This window comes from Thermobia domestica, chromosome 7 (genome assembly GCF_964235325.1).
Source record: "Thermobia domestica chromosome 7, izTheDome1.hap1.1, whole genome shotgun sequence".
NCBI lineage: Eukaryota > Metazoa > Arthropoda > Insecta > Zygentoma > Lepismatidae > Thermobia > Thermobia domestica.
In genome coordinates, this window is record NC_137460.1 from 295078423 (window position 1) to 295096869 (window position 18447).

General features: G+C 36.6%; 1 protein-coding gene and 1 non-coding gene across 2 annotated transcripts in view; both read right to left on the minus strand.

Moving 5' to 3' along the window:
* The window catches only part of CCT4 (chaperonin containing TCP1 subunit 4), a 70775-nt gene that overhangs the window by 19994 nt on the left and 32334 nt on the right, over nt 1-18447 (minus strand). Inside the window, exons 7-9 of the mRNA XM_081766725.1 lie at nt 15166-15305; nt 9142-9238; nt 4894-5001 (exon numbers count right to left, since the gene is read on the minus strand). Of these exons, the coding sequence (XP_081622851.1) occupies nt 4894-5001; nt 9142-9238; nt 15166-15305 (345 nt within the window). The remainder of the gene's footprint in view (nt 1-4893; nt 5002-9141; nt 9239-15165; nt 15306-18447) is intronic.
* LOC145691135 (small nucleolar RNA SNORD58) lies at nt 5426-5497 on the minus strand. Its single transcript, XR_014132347.1, has one exon. It is a non-coding gene; the product is annotated as a small nucleolar RNA SNORD58 (small nucleolar RNA).

Genomic DNA, 18447 nt, shown 5'->3' on the forward strand with positions numbered 1-18447 from the left:
CTGTGAACCGGTACTTGCAGTAGTTGGAACGACTACAATATGTATTACACGTGGCAAGGATGTCAAGGGTACTATTCACTTATTAGGCTAGCGTTTTTCAAACGCTGTGTCGCAAATACACGTCAGGTAAGTCGCGAGATTTTTAATTTCCAAGATCTTCTGTAAAGAAATTATGTTTAGAAGGAAATAAAAATTTATCGCCAATCGACTTGATTTCACACTTCCAAGTTCAAAGCCGGAAAGTTTGCTTTAAACGCTGTTCATTTTTGTTTGAAAAGAAATACTGGATATAAGAGTGTATCTGCCAAGAGTTCGTCCACGCATAGATATGCTTTGCAAAAATCGCCAGACAAATATGTCACTAGTTTTAAGTTTGATGTCTTCTTATATTTCTGATAGTAATATTTCTTTTTCATGTTCCCGCTTAAGAGTCGTAAGTTTCTTTTAGAGTCTTACGTAATTTGCTTCTGAGATTTGTATCTGATAGTCGTTCCATAATTTAAGAAAAATTTATTCTTGTGTGTTTGCTTTTTTACATCTAGGAAAAAATCACATGCAGGGGTGTCGTGAAAGTTTGAAACGTACTTCGATGTGCTCCAAAGGAAAAAAAAAAAACTCCGGACTAGGCTGAGTACTATTCACCATACTCGCCGGACCTAGCGCCATTTGATCACCTGTTCCATTCCCTGGACAACCACCTCCATAACAAACCCTGCAACGATGAGTTAGATCTGCAGCACGCAGTCACGGTCTTCTTTGCATACAAGACCCATAAGAACATTGTCAAAGGTTGCTGGGTGTTGACAGAGATTACTTCGAGACCCGACGCTGAGTACCATGCGATGGATGTGTTTCTGACAATCACGAACGGCAAGAACTTCCTTGGTTTCCTTGTGTAAATGGGGATTAATTATACTGGTGATGGGAGGTACATTTTACATATCGTCACTATTTTGCAAAAAGGGGATAACTGACAAATTATAAATTTCTCCGAAGAAGGCAAAATGGATTGACTTCTGTGTACCACAGTCTACTTTTGTATCAGTTCTACCGCTAGTTATCTATGGATTGGTTGGGTTATAGTTATAATCGTTTCGCATGATGATGCGGTCTTTTATTTCAAATTCAAAAATGATGTTATCTCAATTTCACCAAAAATGTCAGTTACCCCCTTTTTGCAAAATACCAACGATATATATCATATAAAATTATGGGACAAAGGTAATACGCAATACTGAAAATAAATCATTATTCTTTAATTTATTTTGACAATGTGATCTGAACTTAGCTGGAAATAAAAGTTACCTTATTTCAGGAAATGAAACTGAAAAGTATCATACCACATGTATAGGAAATACTCATATACAGGAAAATGTAACATAGGAGTTTCATAGGGACTTGAGCAAGTCCTACATAGTAATAATGAAAGGTCAACAGAAAGTTGACAATCATCGCCAATAGTAACGTAAGAGTACCTTATATTCTCTTTGCTATACTGGGGTAGCTATGACAGTTAAGCCTTGTCCCATTACAAGCAGAATGGCCAATCCTCTGCAGTGTCAGTCCTACATTGCTGTGATGTCTAAATTGAAAAATTTATTTCTGAATACTCATTTACCAGTCTAAGGATCTTAAGTATCTTACTATTTGTTATATTTGGTTGTGTTACGGATTTCACGCGAACTACACTAATCCCCTAAACTTGAAATATAGATTGGCTTTAAGCCAAGTAAACTGGAATCCGCTGCACACGACGTTATACAAGCTTCGTTAACTTGTGATAGGTAAAGATCTAACTGAAGCAAAGTTCAGAATCGAGAGGGTTCAACTTCTTCACAGACAATCTGCCAAGTCTGGTGCTTCAAATTCATCATTACTTTGCTTCAGCCATAGTTTCTTCTCTGTTACTTTCTATCCCAAATTTTCGAAGTACTGTGTTTGCCTGAATAGTGTTAAGGGTTAAGGAATACGGTTATACTGGTTTAGAGAACTACAGGTGTAATAGTTGTATTTTACGTAATTTTAACAACAGCTTTATTTCCGGTGAATTGGAATTATTGGGACAATTTGTTGTGCAACTGGAAGCTCATTTATTTTTATTTTTTTTATTTTTTATTTTTTTTTTTTTTTAATATGCTCAATAGCGCAATGTTCTGTATTATCTCTAAATCCATGGGAAATTTGATAATGAGTTTCTCAGGAAGTCCGTTAAGAAAATGAAATGAAATCTGACTTTAACGTCCCACGAGTATGCCTGTTAGGCTAAGGGAGACGATGATTAAAGCAAGTGAATGAAGATGGAAATGTTGGTGGAATGAAAAACTGGGAGGAAACGGGGTACCCCGAGAAAACCCACGAGCACGTTGTTGTTTACCACAAACTTACTTGACCGGGATTCAACCAGGGACCCCACAGAGCAGAGATAAGTGATCTACCACTGAGCCACCGTGTCCCCTCCCCCCCAACTCTTGGAAGTACACTGAGAGCAACGGAACTAACAGCCAATGAGAGCTCTTGTAAGCGACGCAAGTAATAAACATTTGAGGGTGATAGAGAGGAAAGGGTTACAGGAAAACGCCTTGCGTTCAAGACTCAACACTGCACATTAGTAAACGCGAAAGAACTCAAAGTCTCTCTGTAGCCAGAATCCCAGGAAGACGTCACTATGAAAAGCGTCCTTTTGCTTGCACAGCGAGCCCTATATAATTTTATTTGTGCCGCGTAATTTTTTAATTAGTACTTACATGTTACTTGCATGATTTTCTTTTTTACTCAGTTGTAAGTATGTATGTAGAAGTGTAATATAGTTACATTAAACATTTCTTTTAAATGTAAATTATCATGATTTTGATTAGTATACACATTTTTCAATGTTGCTGACATATGTGTGTAAGAAATTTCTATGTTCTTCACATTTCTAATTGATGCTCCAAATAGGTGTACATACCTGAAAAACACGCTCAAATTAATGTTGTCTATAAATTCAGTGCGGGAAGTGATGAAAAAATCCGTTCGTACAGGATTTATTCTTATTTGGATGCCTACCGTCGGGATTTTTCCCAAAATACTCCCGCTTATAAAAATAACCCTTACAGATGGTCATCTCCATGATGTGCTCAAAATACTCTTATACGGGGAAAATCTTAGCCGTTAGAATAGGAGGAAAAAATGTAATTTTGTAACAGTACAAAACGCTCAAGTTTCAAAATGGAATGAAATCCTTAAACATCCTTCGATTATTTCTTATAAGCTAGTAAAAGAAAAATAACATGGACAAATTAGTGAATTGGGGGTAGGGACAAGTTGGGTCAGTGGTAGAGTGGTGGCATGTGGGATCCTTAGATCTAGCATGCGGCCAATGGGCTTTGTGGTGAATTATGTACAAAATTTTCAAGTTGAAACAGTCACAATGTGTTTTATTAACTTGGATTTCACTAATGGCAGTATGTAATCAATAAATATGATCTATTATAATTTATTTTAGAGCGGGAATTCTAACAATGTACACTTGAGGGATAGCATTCAGGACTTTTGGTCTGATAGCTATTAAAAAAAATAATAAACCTGTAGTTAGAAAACTTTTAGCGCTCTGCAAGGAAGTTCAGACATCAGGAGGGTAAAGTATCTTCACTGAAACTCATCTGATAAGTCTGGTGCTTGCTTCTATCATCATTACTTCCCTTGCAATAACAAGAAAGTTTTAGCAAATAGTTATTACACAGAATATACTATCAGAAGATCTTTAATTTTCCTAATACACTTTCTCTACAAACTATAAAAATCATACTTTGTCGTATGAAGTGGTAATTCATTACAACGAAAGATTTCTTGTAAACGTTTACAGGTCCGAAGTTTTCACAATAAAACTATGTATGAGTATGGTTATATAATCAATGCTTCAATCCTAACCCACATACTTACAACTTTCACGTCAGCTCTCAAAGTTGGATAATTTAATCAGTCTACTACAAAGTATCTCAACATTACAACAAAGCTTTGAAAGGGATTAAAAGAAGAAGAACACCACTGAATCACGGCTCTCAATCTCAATTTTATTGTATACAAGATGTTTCAAAACAACACCGACAACGTTTCGGAGGTGATTCCTGACATCAAAGTAAGACGGAAAGTGTAGACCAACCTGGGTGCACAAATGCTTCCTTTCGAGGAGTTATAGGCTGCTGAAAACATGAAAAAATGAAATTTAAAGGTCCATAGCTCCAATAATATGGGACCTATCGTAGTCGGGTCAAGACTTCACTTAGGAAGTAATATGTGCGCTTTCCATAAATCCCTGTTTCAGAATCCTAAGGTGCTATGCGATAATTTTTATAGAGGGAGTTTGTCTACGGGAATATAATTTGAAGTACTCACCAACTACCTCTATGAAAATTGTTGCTAAAGTTACCGCAGGATTCTGAAACTTGGACATTTGGAGAGGGCACATACTAGTTCCCAAGCCTTGACCCGACAACGGTAGGTCCCATAGTTTTGCAGCTATAGACCTTTGAAGTTCACATTTCATGTTTTCGGCAGCCTATAACTCCGAAAGAAAGCATTTGTGCACCCAGGTTGGTCTACACTTTTTGTCTTATTTTGATGTCACTAATCACCTCCCAAACGTTGTCGGTGTTGTTTTGAAACACCCTGTATAATGCAACTTACAAAGTATTAATAATAAATGAACCTAAAAGAAACGATGTACGATTAACAACCAGATTAATTTTGACACAGAAACGAACTATGAATTTTCATGAAGAAATTATACATATTTAATGTCTCAATTCGACCATAATCACTGCTATTGTACTCAGTAATAAATCGCTTCCAATTTCACAGACAATATTTCCTCTTCCCTTACAATAAACTGCTGGCGAAGAAACAACCTCTTACCTTAACGAATCGACTATTTCCTGTCATTACTTCCTCCACCAACTCTGCACTTGCCATATGTTCCGGCAGAAAATGATCCAAACTAGCTATTGGTCGACATCCTAATGTCTGCAATAGAACAAACATTTTTTCAATGAATTTTCAATCAACTTCTAATATACAGCTTTGCTACGAAGCTTGCCATTTTTTAAAGGCACGAAGCCTTCAACATATACAGCTTTTTTTCAATCATCATATATATATATATATATATATATATATATATATATATATATATATATATATATATAAACTCACGCCGAGTACGACTTGCAAACCTCAAACTTGAACAGCAATAACAAAACTACATGTTACAAGAAATTTTTCTAGTCGTACTTACATTTTATATTAAACTTTACTTAAGGTATCAGCATAATTACATCTACGTACACTCCTCACATTTATTTGTATTCAAGTGCTTCTTAAGCTGTACAAGCGCAAAAATTCATAAAATACAGGCAAAAATATGGGTCTACATGTGTTCCTTCTGTCATTTGCTCAGATTATTTAAACTTTGTTCATTTCAATTATCATAAGGTGTCCTAAGTAAAATTCATCACTGCAAATGACAACTGGAATTCTTAAAGATAAAATCTATATAATAATTATGCATGTCAGTTTGATCACATCACGCAATAACCAACACCAGGTGTGTTAGTTGAAGTTTGCCGGTTTTACCGTTAGATTTCTCTAGCAATATGTATACATTTCTATGATGCGGCATGTACGTCATTTGTTTCTGTAAACATTAATCTTCAAAAATACACAAGTCACATTTGGCCAACAGAATAGCGTCAGAGTTGTTTACCTCAGTGAATATGGCGAGCTTCGTTCCAAGTAAATCGCATTTGCGGCGTGCATTGCTGTTCTTATTTCATCAAAAGAAAAAAAGCAGCTGAAGCTCATCGGTTGCTGGTAGAAACCTACGGTGAACATGCTCCAGTGATTAGAACATGCGAGACATGGTTTCGTCAATTTAAAAGTGGAGATTTCGATTTGACAGGCAAGGAACATCCGGGTGCAGCGAAAAAGTTCAAAGACGAGGAATTGCAGGCGTTATTAGATGAAGACCCAACCCAATCGCAAGCAACATTAGCACAAATACTAAATGTGACTCGAGGAGCAATTTCCCAACGTTTAAAAGCCATGGGAAAGACCCAAAAGTATGGAAAATGGGTGCCACACCAACTGACGGATAGACAAATGGAAAAGCGAAAAACCGTGTGTGAAATCCTGCTTTAACGGTTTGAAAGGAAATCATTTTTGCATCGAATTGTCACGGGGGACGAAAAATGGATTTATTTTGAGAACCCGAAGCGAAAAAAATCATGGCTTGCACCTGGTGAAGCCGGCCCATCGACGGCAAAGCCAAATCGCTTTGGCCGTAAGACAATGCTCTGTGTTTGGTGGGACCAGTGTGGTGTGGTGTACTACGAGTTATTAAGACCTGGTGAAACAGTGAATGCTGATCGCTACAGACAACAAATTATTAATTTGAATCATGCGTTTATCGAAAAACGGTTGGAACGGGCCCGAAGACATGGCAAAGTTATCATGCAACATGACAACGCGCCGTCTCATACCACTAAACTGGTGCAGGACACATTAAAAACACTTAATTGGGAAATATTATCGCACCCACCGTACTCTCCAGACCTCGCCCCGTCGGACTATCACCTTTTCGCCTCGATGGGACACTCACTTGCAGAGCAGCGCTTCGCTAATTTTGAAGACGTCGAAAATTGGCTCGTCGAATGGTTTGGCTCGAAAGAGAGAAAGTTTCTTTTGGGATGGTATCCATGATTTGCCTAAAAGATGAGCAAAGTGTGTAGAATCAAATGGTCATCATTTTGAATAAAAAAAATTGTGAGATTCCCTGAATATTAAGTGCTTTCTTTCTCGAAAAACCGGCAAATTTCAACTAACACACCTGGTAAATCAATTAAAATGCTTATCAACCTTAAGGAGGAGAACGGATCATTATTTATCCAAAAATGTATCATCTCACGGTAAGATTCAGTGTATAAACTCATTAAAAATAAACGGATCCGTGTCCAAGTTTTTGAAAATTACAGTTTTTAGAGGAGGAGTGAGGGCCATAGTTTATACTAAAAATTGAAAATGAAATGAAATCTGTAGTTTTACGTCCCATGGTTTGCCGGCTAGGCTAAGGAAGACAATGATGATGAGAAATGAATGAAATTGTGGAATAAGAAGTGGAAGGAAACGGGGGAACGAGAAAATCCACGTACACGCTGTTTGTTTACCACAAAGCTCATTTGGCACGAGCTGGAATCGAACCAAGGACCTCATGCACCAGAGGTAAACGCTCCACCACTGAGTCATCGCAGCCCCAGCTAAAAATTGAGTGTGACAAGTGAATATAATCAAAGACGACCGATATCAATGTCCATTCCAGTTTCCGGGCGCACTGAAAAGAACAGTGACACTCCAGATGACATTTAACCCCAAATTCATCCTCCATCGGCACAGGATGAGGTGGACAGAGATGGTATTACGGATTTTTATTATTATACTTTCACGTCGATGCGTATGCTATAAGGATAGAGGTGTTAAAATACTGTTGTCCTCTTTCGAAGGAGAGTTTCAGGTATTCCTTTCTTCCTTCTATCTTCCCCGAAGCAACAATTTTATATTTCATAATATTTTATAAATAGCAACTTCACGCACTTTTATGCATTCACAAGCTTTAGTAAGAAGTTTCTAGATAACGCAAAATATACAATGAAATATAAGTCAATTTAAAGGAAATTTTATGTACAAAAATGAAAACGAAGAGCCTTTCATTAAATGAGAATTGTTACATAAATTATCTATATCTGGAACAATGGGTGATACAATGTAACATAAATTAAACTCAAGTCAACCTTTCTGAACATTTACTTTATGGCTGATCTGGTATAACTTATTGTGAGGTCCAGACTAATCAACCCCTCAATTGTGCAAAGTTCGGAATTTTTTCTGCTGCACGGTTAAGAGTCTGCCTCTTGATAATATCAAATCATGAATATTGTCAGACGATAGCAGCAACACTATCAGTTTCTCAGTTTTATGCGTACTGCGAATATTAATGATGACTGCCGTAAACACATTACTTTAGCAACTTTGACGTAGAACTTTCTTAAGATGATTGTGGGTCCTTTGGAAGTCATTCTGGTGACACGGCACTGATATTATACGTGTGTCATTGTAAAGCTTCATTTCTAGTCCCCTTTAGCCTTACAGACTTCCCACTTATTTGGCGATCACAAATTCCCTGACATTTCCCGGTTTTCCAGGTGACGATTTACATATTTCGAGGTCTATACGTAATGTAAAAAAGGAAATAATTTTTCCGAGCAGCAGTTCCTGGTCTAATAGGTATATACACGTGTAGGTAGAGAAGTTTTGCAAAATTAATTTATTTTATAAAATATCCCTTACCAAATAGCCGGATAAGGCAGAGAGAGAAATGGGCTCTTAGAAGTAACAATGCGTACTTTAAAAATTCCCTGATTTTTCCAGTGTTTTTCAGCTTTTCAGAAAATTAACCGACTTTTTCAGGGCTTTTACGGGTAAGCTGAATTACTTGACTTTTTGGAGATTTTCCAGGTCGATGGAAGCTAATCTTAAAAGTACAACACTGAAGCTGGTAGCTCCAGACAATAAAAGTAGCAAAATAACAATTTTTCACTTGGAATGTAACTTATTCTTAATAATAGCAAGTTAATGTATCCCTGTTTTTTTATTTATTTTTTTATCCCCAGTGAAAGCCCCCCCCCCCCGAAATACTCTGAAATTCTACGAAAGTGACACAAAAGTTGTTCAGTTTGGAGTTCTCATTTTATGCGAAATATGTGATAAAAACAATGCCTTCCAAAGGAAAGCGTCTACTAATTGTGATACCTGAGATCTAGAATTCAACAATATGACCGTTAAACACAAAATGTGGACAGCTTCTACAGACTACAGCAGAAACTACTTCATCAAACCATGAGAACACTCTTGAGCCTCAGTTCCCCAAGTTAATGAGTCAAACGTAGTTACGCTTTTTCATAAGCAAGAAACACACGTTGATTGAGAAGGTTTTAACGATTTCATACTTGTTATATTTCTCGTAATAACTATTACGAGCATTTTGTGAGAATGCATTTTTCGTCAATTTGGTTGTGAGGCGACAAAATTTAAGTATTTCTAAATTCTACATACCTTGCACACGAACTCGATATCTTCCCTTTCAATATCCTTTACCACCATAACTTTTATTTTATCCAGGAAATGCAACGCCAAATCACTCACTGCATCTCTGAAAATACAAAAGCAGTACAGAATTAGTAAATGTTCCTTTGTGTGTAATGAACATCGTTAAGCACTGGGTCATTCGCTCAGGTAACAAACATGTTTTGTTCATTTGAATTATCATAAGGTGTCCTAAGTTAAGATTCATCACTGCGAATGGCCATTATCTAAATCTTCATCCTTCTTCGTGTCTTAAAGTACAGTACTTCTACGAAAAACGAACGTCGATCCACTACCTCGGCATTTGATAAAGACTACTAATTATGACACACATCCAAGGTTAATATGAGACTGATTCTTGTATACAATCATGACAGGATACTAGAAGTTACATGATTAATGGTATCGATTAAATTGATTAAATTCTATATTATTTTACATTTTTATTGCCTATATATATCGGGTGTTCTAAAAACGGTGCCCACGGACCATAGAGCATTATTCTACAAGTCAAAATAAAGTAAAAAAAATATGTATATTTCTATACCTTTCGAGTTCTCGTCTGGAGACACAAATTGCACTACGTGGCAACGTTGCAAATAAAGAACCATTGATTAGATCTTGAAATCTATCAAAAAACTGATTCTTTACAGATGGCAGCTAAAGTCGATATTGATTGACACTAGCATCACTTACTAGTATAGCAATCGATTCAACTGCTTGTTGTATTCGTAAAGTAATGCTAATGGCTCAAAGTTTATCTGCGATGTTGCTACATTGTGAAATTTTGATTACACATAACGGCTGAAGGAGGCCGCAGAGGGCAGGCATATTATCATACAACATTTTCGCTTAATGCATGGCCAAAAGTGATGGGGTGATTGCGGACATCCAAATAAGTAAAAATGTTCCTATAAACATGGGCCCGATTCCGCTTGATTTTTGAGATACAGGGTATTCAAATGTAGACTCTCTCGAATGGCTCACTATGGGAAAGTGAATGGAAATGTTCAATATTACGGGAATAATACTATCAAGTGGAATTATGCCTATGCAAATACATTTACACTAACATAAAGAATGAAACTATACTCTGTTCAAAATAAGAAACAAATTGTCATTTAGACAAAACCTGTTACTCTGCTGCCTCATAATGAGTATGCCGCTGAAGTGTCCTCTATAGCAACTTTTCATTAGAGACGGTAAAGTTATAGAGGAGGTCTTATCGGCGTACTCATGTGGCAACAGAGTAAGTTTTTCTCTAGATGTTAATTCGTTTCTTAATTTGAACAGAGTATAATCAACATTTGAGGTTATTGGGTTGTCAGTGTTGCCAACCTGATGCAAGTGTTACGTTTTCAAATAACTTCGTCTTTCGAAAACGAAGCGCAATCTGTTCCATGTTTAGGAACGTTTTGTTAGCAGCAATCACATGCTAACGTGTGGACATCTAGTGCTATTTCAAAACAACACTTTGTACCAGGTTGGCAACACTGACAACCCAATAACCTCAAATGTTGCTTAGTTTCGTTCTCCATGTTAGTGTAAATGTATTTGCACAGGCATAATTCCATTTAATTGTATTATTCCTGTAATTTTGAACATTTTCATTCTCTTTCCCATAGTGAGCCATTAGAGGGAGTCGACATTTTAACACCTTGTATCTCGGAAACCAAGCGGCATCGGACCCATATACTTATTTGGATGTCCGCAATCACATCACTTTTGGCCATGCATTTATGTTACACCCTGTATATAGGTCTGTAAATAATTCCAATATATGCTGACATTTTGAAGTGATTATGTTTTTCAGAACGTTATTGTACTCCTCAAAACACACCTACCCAGAAGTTCTCTGCATCTAAGCCTTCGTGAATCCATACATATAAATAAAATAGAATTTACTACCTAAACGCACTTTAACTACACTAAAGTGGTTTTGTAATCTCTGTTTCCTTAGTAGCTCTATGAAACTAGCTGTTTTCCTTACTTCTGAAAATTATTTTCTCTTTTACCTGGAAAATTCAGAAAAAGTGCAAAAATGAAATTCTCAGAAGTGAACAAAGCAAAAACCTTTCAAGAGCTACTGACGAAGACAACATTTATTCTTCAAACAGTTCAGTACAATTAAAAATGCGTTTGAACTTAGTAAGTTATTACATTTTTTACTAATTCATTACATCAGCTGAATACGACACTTCATTAATACAAAAGAAAAAAAAAAGTCACGTCATCTTAGTGGAAATAGAACACGACAAATGCATCTTCTGGTCGTTACCGGAGTAGCCAAAAGTTCTCCCGTCATGACCATGCTTGATAAAGTTCATTCATATATGTCACACTCATATGTTTCCCTATTTCCTCACATCCTTCCTCATAAATACTGTTCTGCACATGGCTATCTAACTTTCTCCACCTACAATATTTCATAGAACAAAACTTCCGAGAAAATACCCAACCACTAAGGCCTATGGAATCTGGAGGTTCAATGCCGGGTTCACTAGAACTCTTCTGTCTTCAGCCAACTGGATCCAGTTTCTACTTTGGATTCCTATGTCTGCAGGAACCACTTTAATATTGTTCTTCCGCCTGCGCCTAGATCTTAATTGTTTTTCTCTTGACTGCATTTCCTTTTAAAATTTTGAAAAGTGTTCCTCCTTTCTTCCATATGGCTACACGATCTGCCCACCTGAGCCATCTAATTTAATGACCCTAGATATTTGAAGGAGTCTACTTTCTCGAAAATGTTACCTAATATTTGAGCATATCCATAATTTTCATTATTACTGTCACGGCAAATTTCCACGTACTTAATTTTCTCTGCATTTACTTCTAAACCTATATCTTTACAAGCGTTTAATAAAACCTCTGCATTTCAGTTGTCTTCGTATCAGATTTACATCAACATAAACCATAACCTGGTGTGTATCATTCAGATCTAGGCCCTGGCTTCTATGTTTAATTTTCCTTATACTGTATTTTAGAACAAAACTGAAAAATAATGGCGGTATGCATCTTCATGTTTCAGACCATTCTCAACGTGACAGCTCGTGGATAACTATTTCCCTACTCGAATTTCAATGGGTTTCATCAAACACATCTCTATTAATCTAACGTTTTTGGTATACAATGTTTCCCTCCTAACCGAGTCGTCGATCTTTCTGAATTCAATAAACTCACGTATCAGATTGTTGTATTATCATTTATTTTCGAGTATTTGACAAATGAGAAATATCTGACCGATAGTTTATAGATTTCGCCTAAATTCTCACCGATGATCTCCAACAATTTCATCTGCGTATGAGGTCACTCTATCAAATTCTTTGAGATGATTTTATAGGATGCTGACGCAAGAGATGTCTCGATAAATATTACAATCAGTTTTGTCGCCTTTCTTGTAAATTGAAATAATTTTTACTGTTATCTTCAACTTCAATAACTTTAGCTTTTTTAAAAAAATAAAGTTTCTTTGTTCTAAGTTCTAAGCCTTGTCATTTTTTTTCCTGAAATAGCTACCCCTGGTTTTACGCAAGTATCCTCAAAATTAGTGCACTCGAATCTCCTAAAACCGAGAATCTATTCCATATTCAACTTGATATTTCCCCCTCGCCTAACCTCCCTCTAATTTTAAACTTCTCCGTTATCAGATGATGCAGACAATTTCATTTTTCAACGATAATCTTTTACAATCGCTCCTACTAGCTAGTGGCAATAGCAGTCTGCTTTCAGCAGGCGAACGCTGCATGTAGTAAAGGTACTCATTTTACTATCATCCAATATTTTGTAATACAGAAGTGTCTTATTACACTATTTTCTGTTATAAATGTGGTATTAATAATATATTAAGATTAGTTCGGATGTTCAAGAGACAAACAAATGAATGTCAATATGCTTTGGATTAGCTGGCGTATGTACAGGGAATGGACAAAAATGTAGAAACACCTGGTATAAAAGAGGAAGCCATTTCAAACACGATTTGCGTGACTGGTGTCGCGGTGGCCGGCACATCCTGTAAGGTATACAACCTGGCAAATCGACCAGAAGGGCCAGTTATAATTCAGCAACAGTCCATATAGGTTATCGTGGATCATGTCTGAGCTGACAAGAGTTTCAAAGAGGGCAAATTGTGGGTGCGAATATGGTGGGAGCTTCCGTGAAAAGTAGCGGAAATGTCTGGTGTATCAAGAGGCACAGTCTAGAAGATCATGACTGCCTACGAGTATTCAGGAAAACCCGCATCAACAAAGCACCAGCGTGGATTCAAGTGTGTTGCGTGACAGACAGATGAAGATTGGGTAGGATTGTGACCAAGCAGATCACGACGACGCCGAAAGTCACAGCTGAGCTGAATACAGTGCTTACAAAACTCCACAAGCAGGGTATTTATAGCAGATCTGAACCATGCTGCTATACGGAGACAGTGGTGCAACGCCCATAAAAACTGGACAATGGAGCAGCGGAAGAATGTCACCTGGTCGAATGAATCTTCCTTTACATTGTTTCCAACTCCTGGCCGAGTTTGCGTGTGGAGAGAACGCTACACAAGCGTACGATACAGACCTGTGTTACCAAGAATGAAGCATGGCGGTAGTTCAGTGATGGTTCGGGCAGCTATATCCTGATATTCTGCCAGATCCATCAACTTGCATGGACATGTCACTGCCAAGGACTACGTAACCATTCTGGGTGACCAGCTGCATCCCATGGTGCTAACTTTGTTCCCAGATGGTAGTGCCTTGTTTCAAGATGACAGAGCCCCTGTTCATACAGCTCACATCGTCCAGGACTGGTTTGATGAGCACGAAGACGAAGTGTCACATTTGCTACGGCCTCCACAATCATGAGATCTCAATATCATGATCTCTTGTGCTCAGTTTTGAAGACCAAGGTGCGAGTCCGCTACCCAATAGCGTCGTCTCTGCAACAGCTTGCACCTGCTTTGGCAGAAGAATGGTACAATATCCCTTTGACAACCATACGCGACCTGTATTTCTGCATTCCCCGGCGACTGCAAGCCGTTGTGCGTGCCAAAGGTGCCGCTATTAATGAAAGTAAATTGCAATTTTTCAGGTGTTTCCATATTTTTCTCCATCCCCTATTCGTTCTTATAACCACATTAAAATGCATGCGAGGATCGAACCTAGGACTCCTCAAACCGGAGGTCAATGCCCTACAATTTTATCTCGAGACAAAGAAAATCTCGCGTAAGGAAACATTAAGTGTTTTGCACCAATTCATGAAATATAAATAGGGAATACGCGATTAGTCCGCTAACCTCTGATCCTACGTGTCAATTCAAACTGTCAAAGTGTGATTTCTGCATGATTTAGTGCATCAGTAAGAGGTCAGTCAATGAGTTTATTTAAGAATTTGACACTGAACTTATTGTAGCTGTTAACGTTCAAAGTGAAAGCTATTAAGGATCTGTTAATCGGATTTTGAGAAGTTATTAGTTTATTTATGAAGTTTAGCGCTGAGGCTGTGCGACTTGAAACCACAGTTTAAGGTGAAATTCAAACCTCCCTAATGTGTTCCAAGTTTAATGCTCTTCCATCGAAAATAAAACTCGAACCCGCATTCATCAGAGGAGCAAGCGCTAGCCAGTAGATCAGCGGAAAGAGCTTGGAAAATTATTCGTACGATGTAAAATTTCATTATACTGCTGAAACTGATAATTAAGTTAATGGGAAGCACCATCATTAAATTTATTAGCAAGTATTTAGCTCAAACGCACCTCAAATTATTTGTGGACATTTCAACAAAATGTAATTCCTTTCCTCAGCCCATTTTTTTTCCGGAAAACTAATGTGGGAGACTACATGCCGTTGATTATCTTCTTCCAAATAACATACTTCTTATTACAGTAGTCCTCCAGTGAAAAGGTATATGCTGAGAACGCCAATAACATATTCTCAAAATGTCTCGACTAAATACTTAAATATTTAACATGATTGGATATTACAGATACTTCGCGTAAGGAAAGGTGACTCCTACCTTAAAATTGACTTCTGAACCAAGAGAACATTGCAGCCAGCCTTCTTAATCTGCTTCACTATGTTCAAAATATAAGCTCTCTCTTCCTTTAGCACTCGATCCATTGCTGCGTAATCAGACACTATTACGTTGTGGTCCATCTGTAAGAGAATTTAGTTTCATCTTTTGAGGAAAACGTCAAACAAGCATACTTACTTTCATGTTAAGTTTAACAGTATATCCATATAGAGAGATCATACACTTTCGATTCTTTAGTCACAAAACATAAAAATTACGCCGAGAGAGAGAAAATAATAAGCATTTGTATTACCAACATTTAAGTTAGAACTTTGCATAAAGAAAAGCGATAGAAACGTTTTTGTATATTCGCTGACGTTCAAGATTCCAAATGCTTGGGCAAACAGAAGAGACAGCTTTATTTATGCACCAAGTAAAGCTTGTAATCTTGTAAACTACTAAAGATTAGAAGAAACTTTCTAGTATCTGGATTAAAAACAGCGAGAAGATGGCCCGAGGACAGAAATTTGTATAAAAATATGGCACAGAAAAGAACTTTCACGTAAGTGTGAAAGTCTTGCAAAGCATCACGACATACCTACAGAACATTATAAAATGCTACAACACCCGTTTCATACTGTACGCAACGATGCAGAAACTGATAATAATGAAAGAGATAAGTTGGAACAGAACCCATTCAACGACGATGAGCCTCCTCCTAAGAAATGTTCTACGGATACTTTTAAAAATTAAGATCATTTTAAAAACTAAATTTTAAAAGAACATAGTCAACTAAAGTGGGTTGGAGGAAAAACTCACAAAAATTTATGCTTACGAACTAAGCTGCTACACGGGGGACCTCGCACGCATCTAACAAAGTATAATGGAATTTGGAATTAATGATGAGAATCTTTCAATGAACAATTTCAAACAGCACGTAATTGTCAAGTTTTACTGAAAACACTGTTGACGTGCAAAAAGGTTTAAAAACTAGTCTACATAGGTATGAAATTTTAACGACTTTTCCTAAAAATCTTAATTCTTAACGTCTAATCAGTAGTTCCATGTGTATTGGACATCCCATGCCTTGCCAACAAAATAAAGCCTTCTCACCGTTATCATCCACGAATTCACTCAAACTTAAGAAAATAACTTCGTCTGGAAGAAAGATTAGAGATATGCTGGGTAAGATGCTAGTCAATCAACCTGTACATGTGAGAGATCAGTCAATCTTTGCCAGATGAATGTTGCAAACTTCCTGTCATCATAACTATATTGTCCAATCATGATGAACTCATTTTTAATCTATAAACTTCTTTCAACAAACAGCAGGCGCAGTTTGACACTAAAAAGCTTTAAAGAAAATACTTCCAGTAGTGTAATGTGTAATTTCATTCTGCACACACTAAACAAGTGAACTTTAAATGAATAAGCTGTTTCCAAACCCTATGTACACTCATGTTGCATATCTATATCTTCTTGTAAGAATATAATTTGATAACGATTTTGCAGGGTACTTTTAATGCTGATACTATGTGTATAATCGGGAAATGTACATTTGTGGTAAATTTCCTAGGAAAAGAATTAAAAATACGAAAATTAGAATGAGTAAAACAAAATGTTGCTAAATGGACAAGAAAGTTTTATTTTCGTTATATTGTTCTTATTTACTGCTCTTTTGACATGAAATTTACCACATACATGTCTTTACCGATTATACACTTACTAAAGTTATAAGAAATGCCGAGTGAATTCGTTATCAAACTATATTCCTACAACAACACATTTATACATATGCGACAATTTTGGACATGACTGTACACGTAACACCGCAAAGAGACTGTTAAAAATGTAACATGCTTCTCTATTTTGTAACATGCGTTCACTTGTCTTATAGTTATTACAAAATAGAAGAGAATATTACATTTTCTGGGACAGACAATAATGGTTTATGTGGTGGACATTTTTTAACCTCCCTTTGGTGTGCGGTGTTACGCGTAACCCGTTTGTCCAAGTAAGGTTTCTAATTTTAATATCACTCTGAGACAAGCAAGTCTTTTCGGTTTAGGTGTACGACGCTTTGCGTCAGCTGCACTCGTAGTGACGCGTAGTGTCAGCCAACTTAAACTGGAAATAACCGCATGCACATTACGGTAATACGTTACACCAAGGGAGGGTACTTTAGGATAACTTTTCTGAAAATTTTGGGTTATTTCCTTAAAACTATTGAATGACAGAAAATAAAATATTTATTATTTTTGACACAAAACCTGAATTATAACATGATACTAAACAAACATCCACAAAAATTCTTACCCTAATAAAAAAAAAAAAAAAGTGGACATTGTCAACCCAGCTTACTGTACGTAGGGTTAAGTGATTATTTTATACTTATAGAGCAGATTTTCTAACTTTCTAATGAATATTTGCATCGGGTTTTTTAGTATATAAAAAACCGGGTTCTATTAATAACTTTCATCAGATTTTGGCGCTTTAAAGAATCAATAAATGGTTGTTTACATTTCGTTGAAGTTGGCCCCCGTATTGTACTACTGTACCTTTATATTGTTTTCTTATTAGTGTTATGTGTAGGTTGATATTCATTCTAATGCTAATTTGTATTTGTTGTTAGTAAAAGAAATGGCACAGAAGAAATAAATGTACTCTATTTTATAGGAGATACACACGTAAAACACACATTAAGAATTTTAACATGATAATTCGAACATTTCGTTAAAACCAGTATTATAGATTTATTTCGAGTCACACTCATAACTGCATGCCTATCATATATGGTGTTCTTAAAATCGAGCTTAATATAAATAATACTAAATTTTGTTATTACCTGATATACCACAGTTGCTAATAATCATGATATTGTTGATAACTGTTGATGTTGTTGCTTTATTGGTTACTCTTCTGTCAAGATCATGGCGATCTCTCTGACTATTACCGTGAGAGGGCATTTGAATCGCTATGCATAGAGTTGGTTTTGGAACATGGCGCCTAGCTAAATGTTGGATGAGCTAGGTTGCCAAGGGGATAACTAAATAACGACATGGCAGGTATAAGTGAGTCTATAATTTGCATTATATATATAAATTTTCCGTGACTAGAAATTTACAATATATATATGAAATTACAATTCCTGAGGTTAGATTCTTATATTGCTATATAGTTGTGATAAAACTGTGTTAATTATAGTCGAAGATATAATATTTAAAAACGCATTTATTAAGGTCTGGTTTCAAGAGGGGGATGACGCAGTTAATCATAATGTCAGTG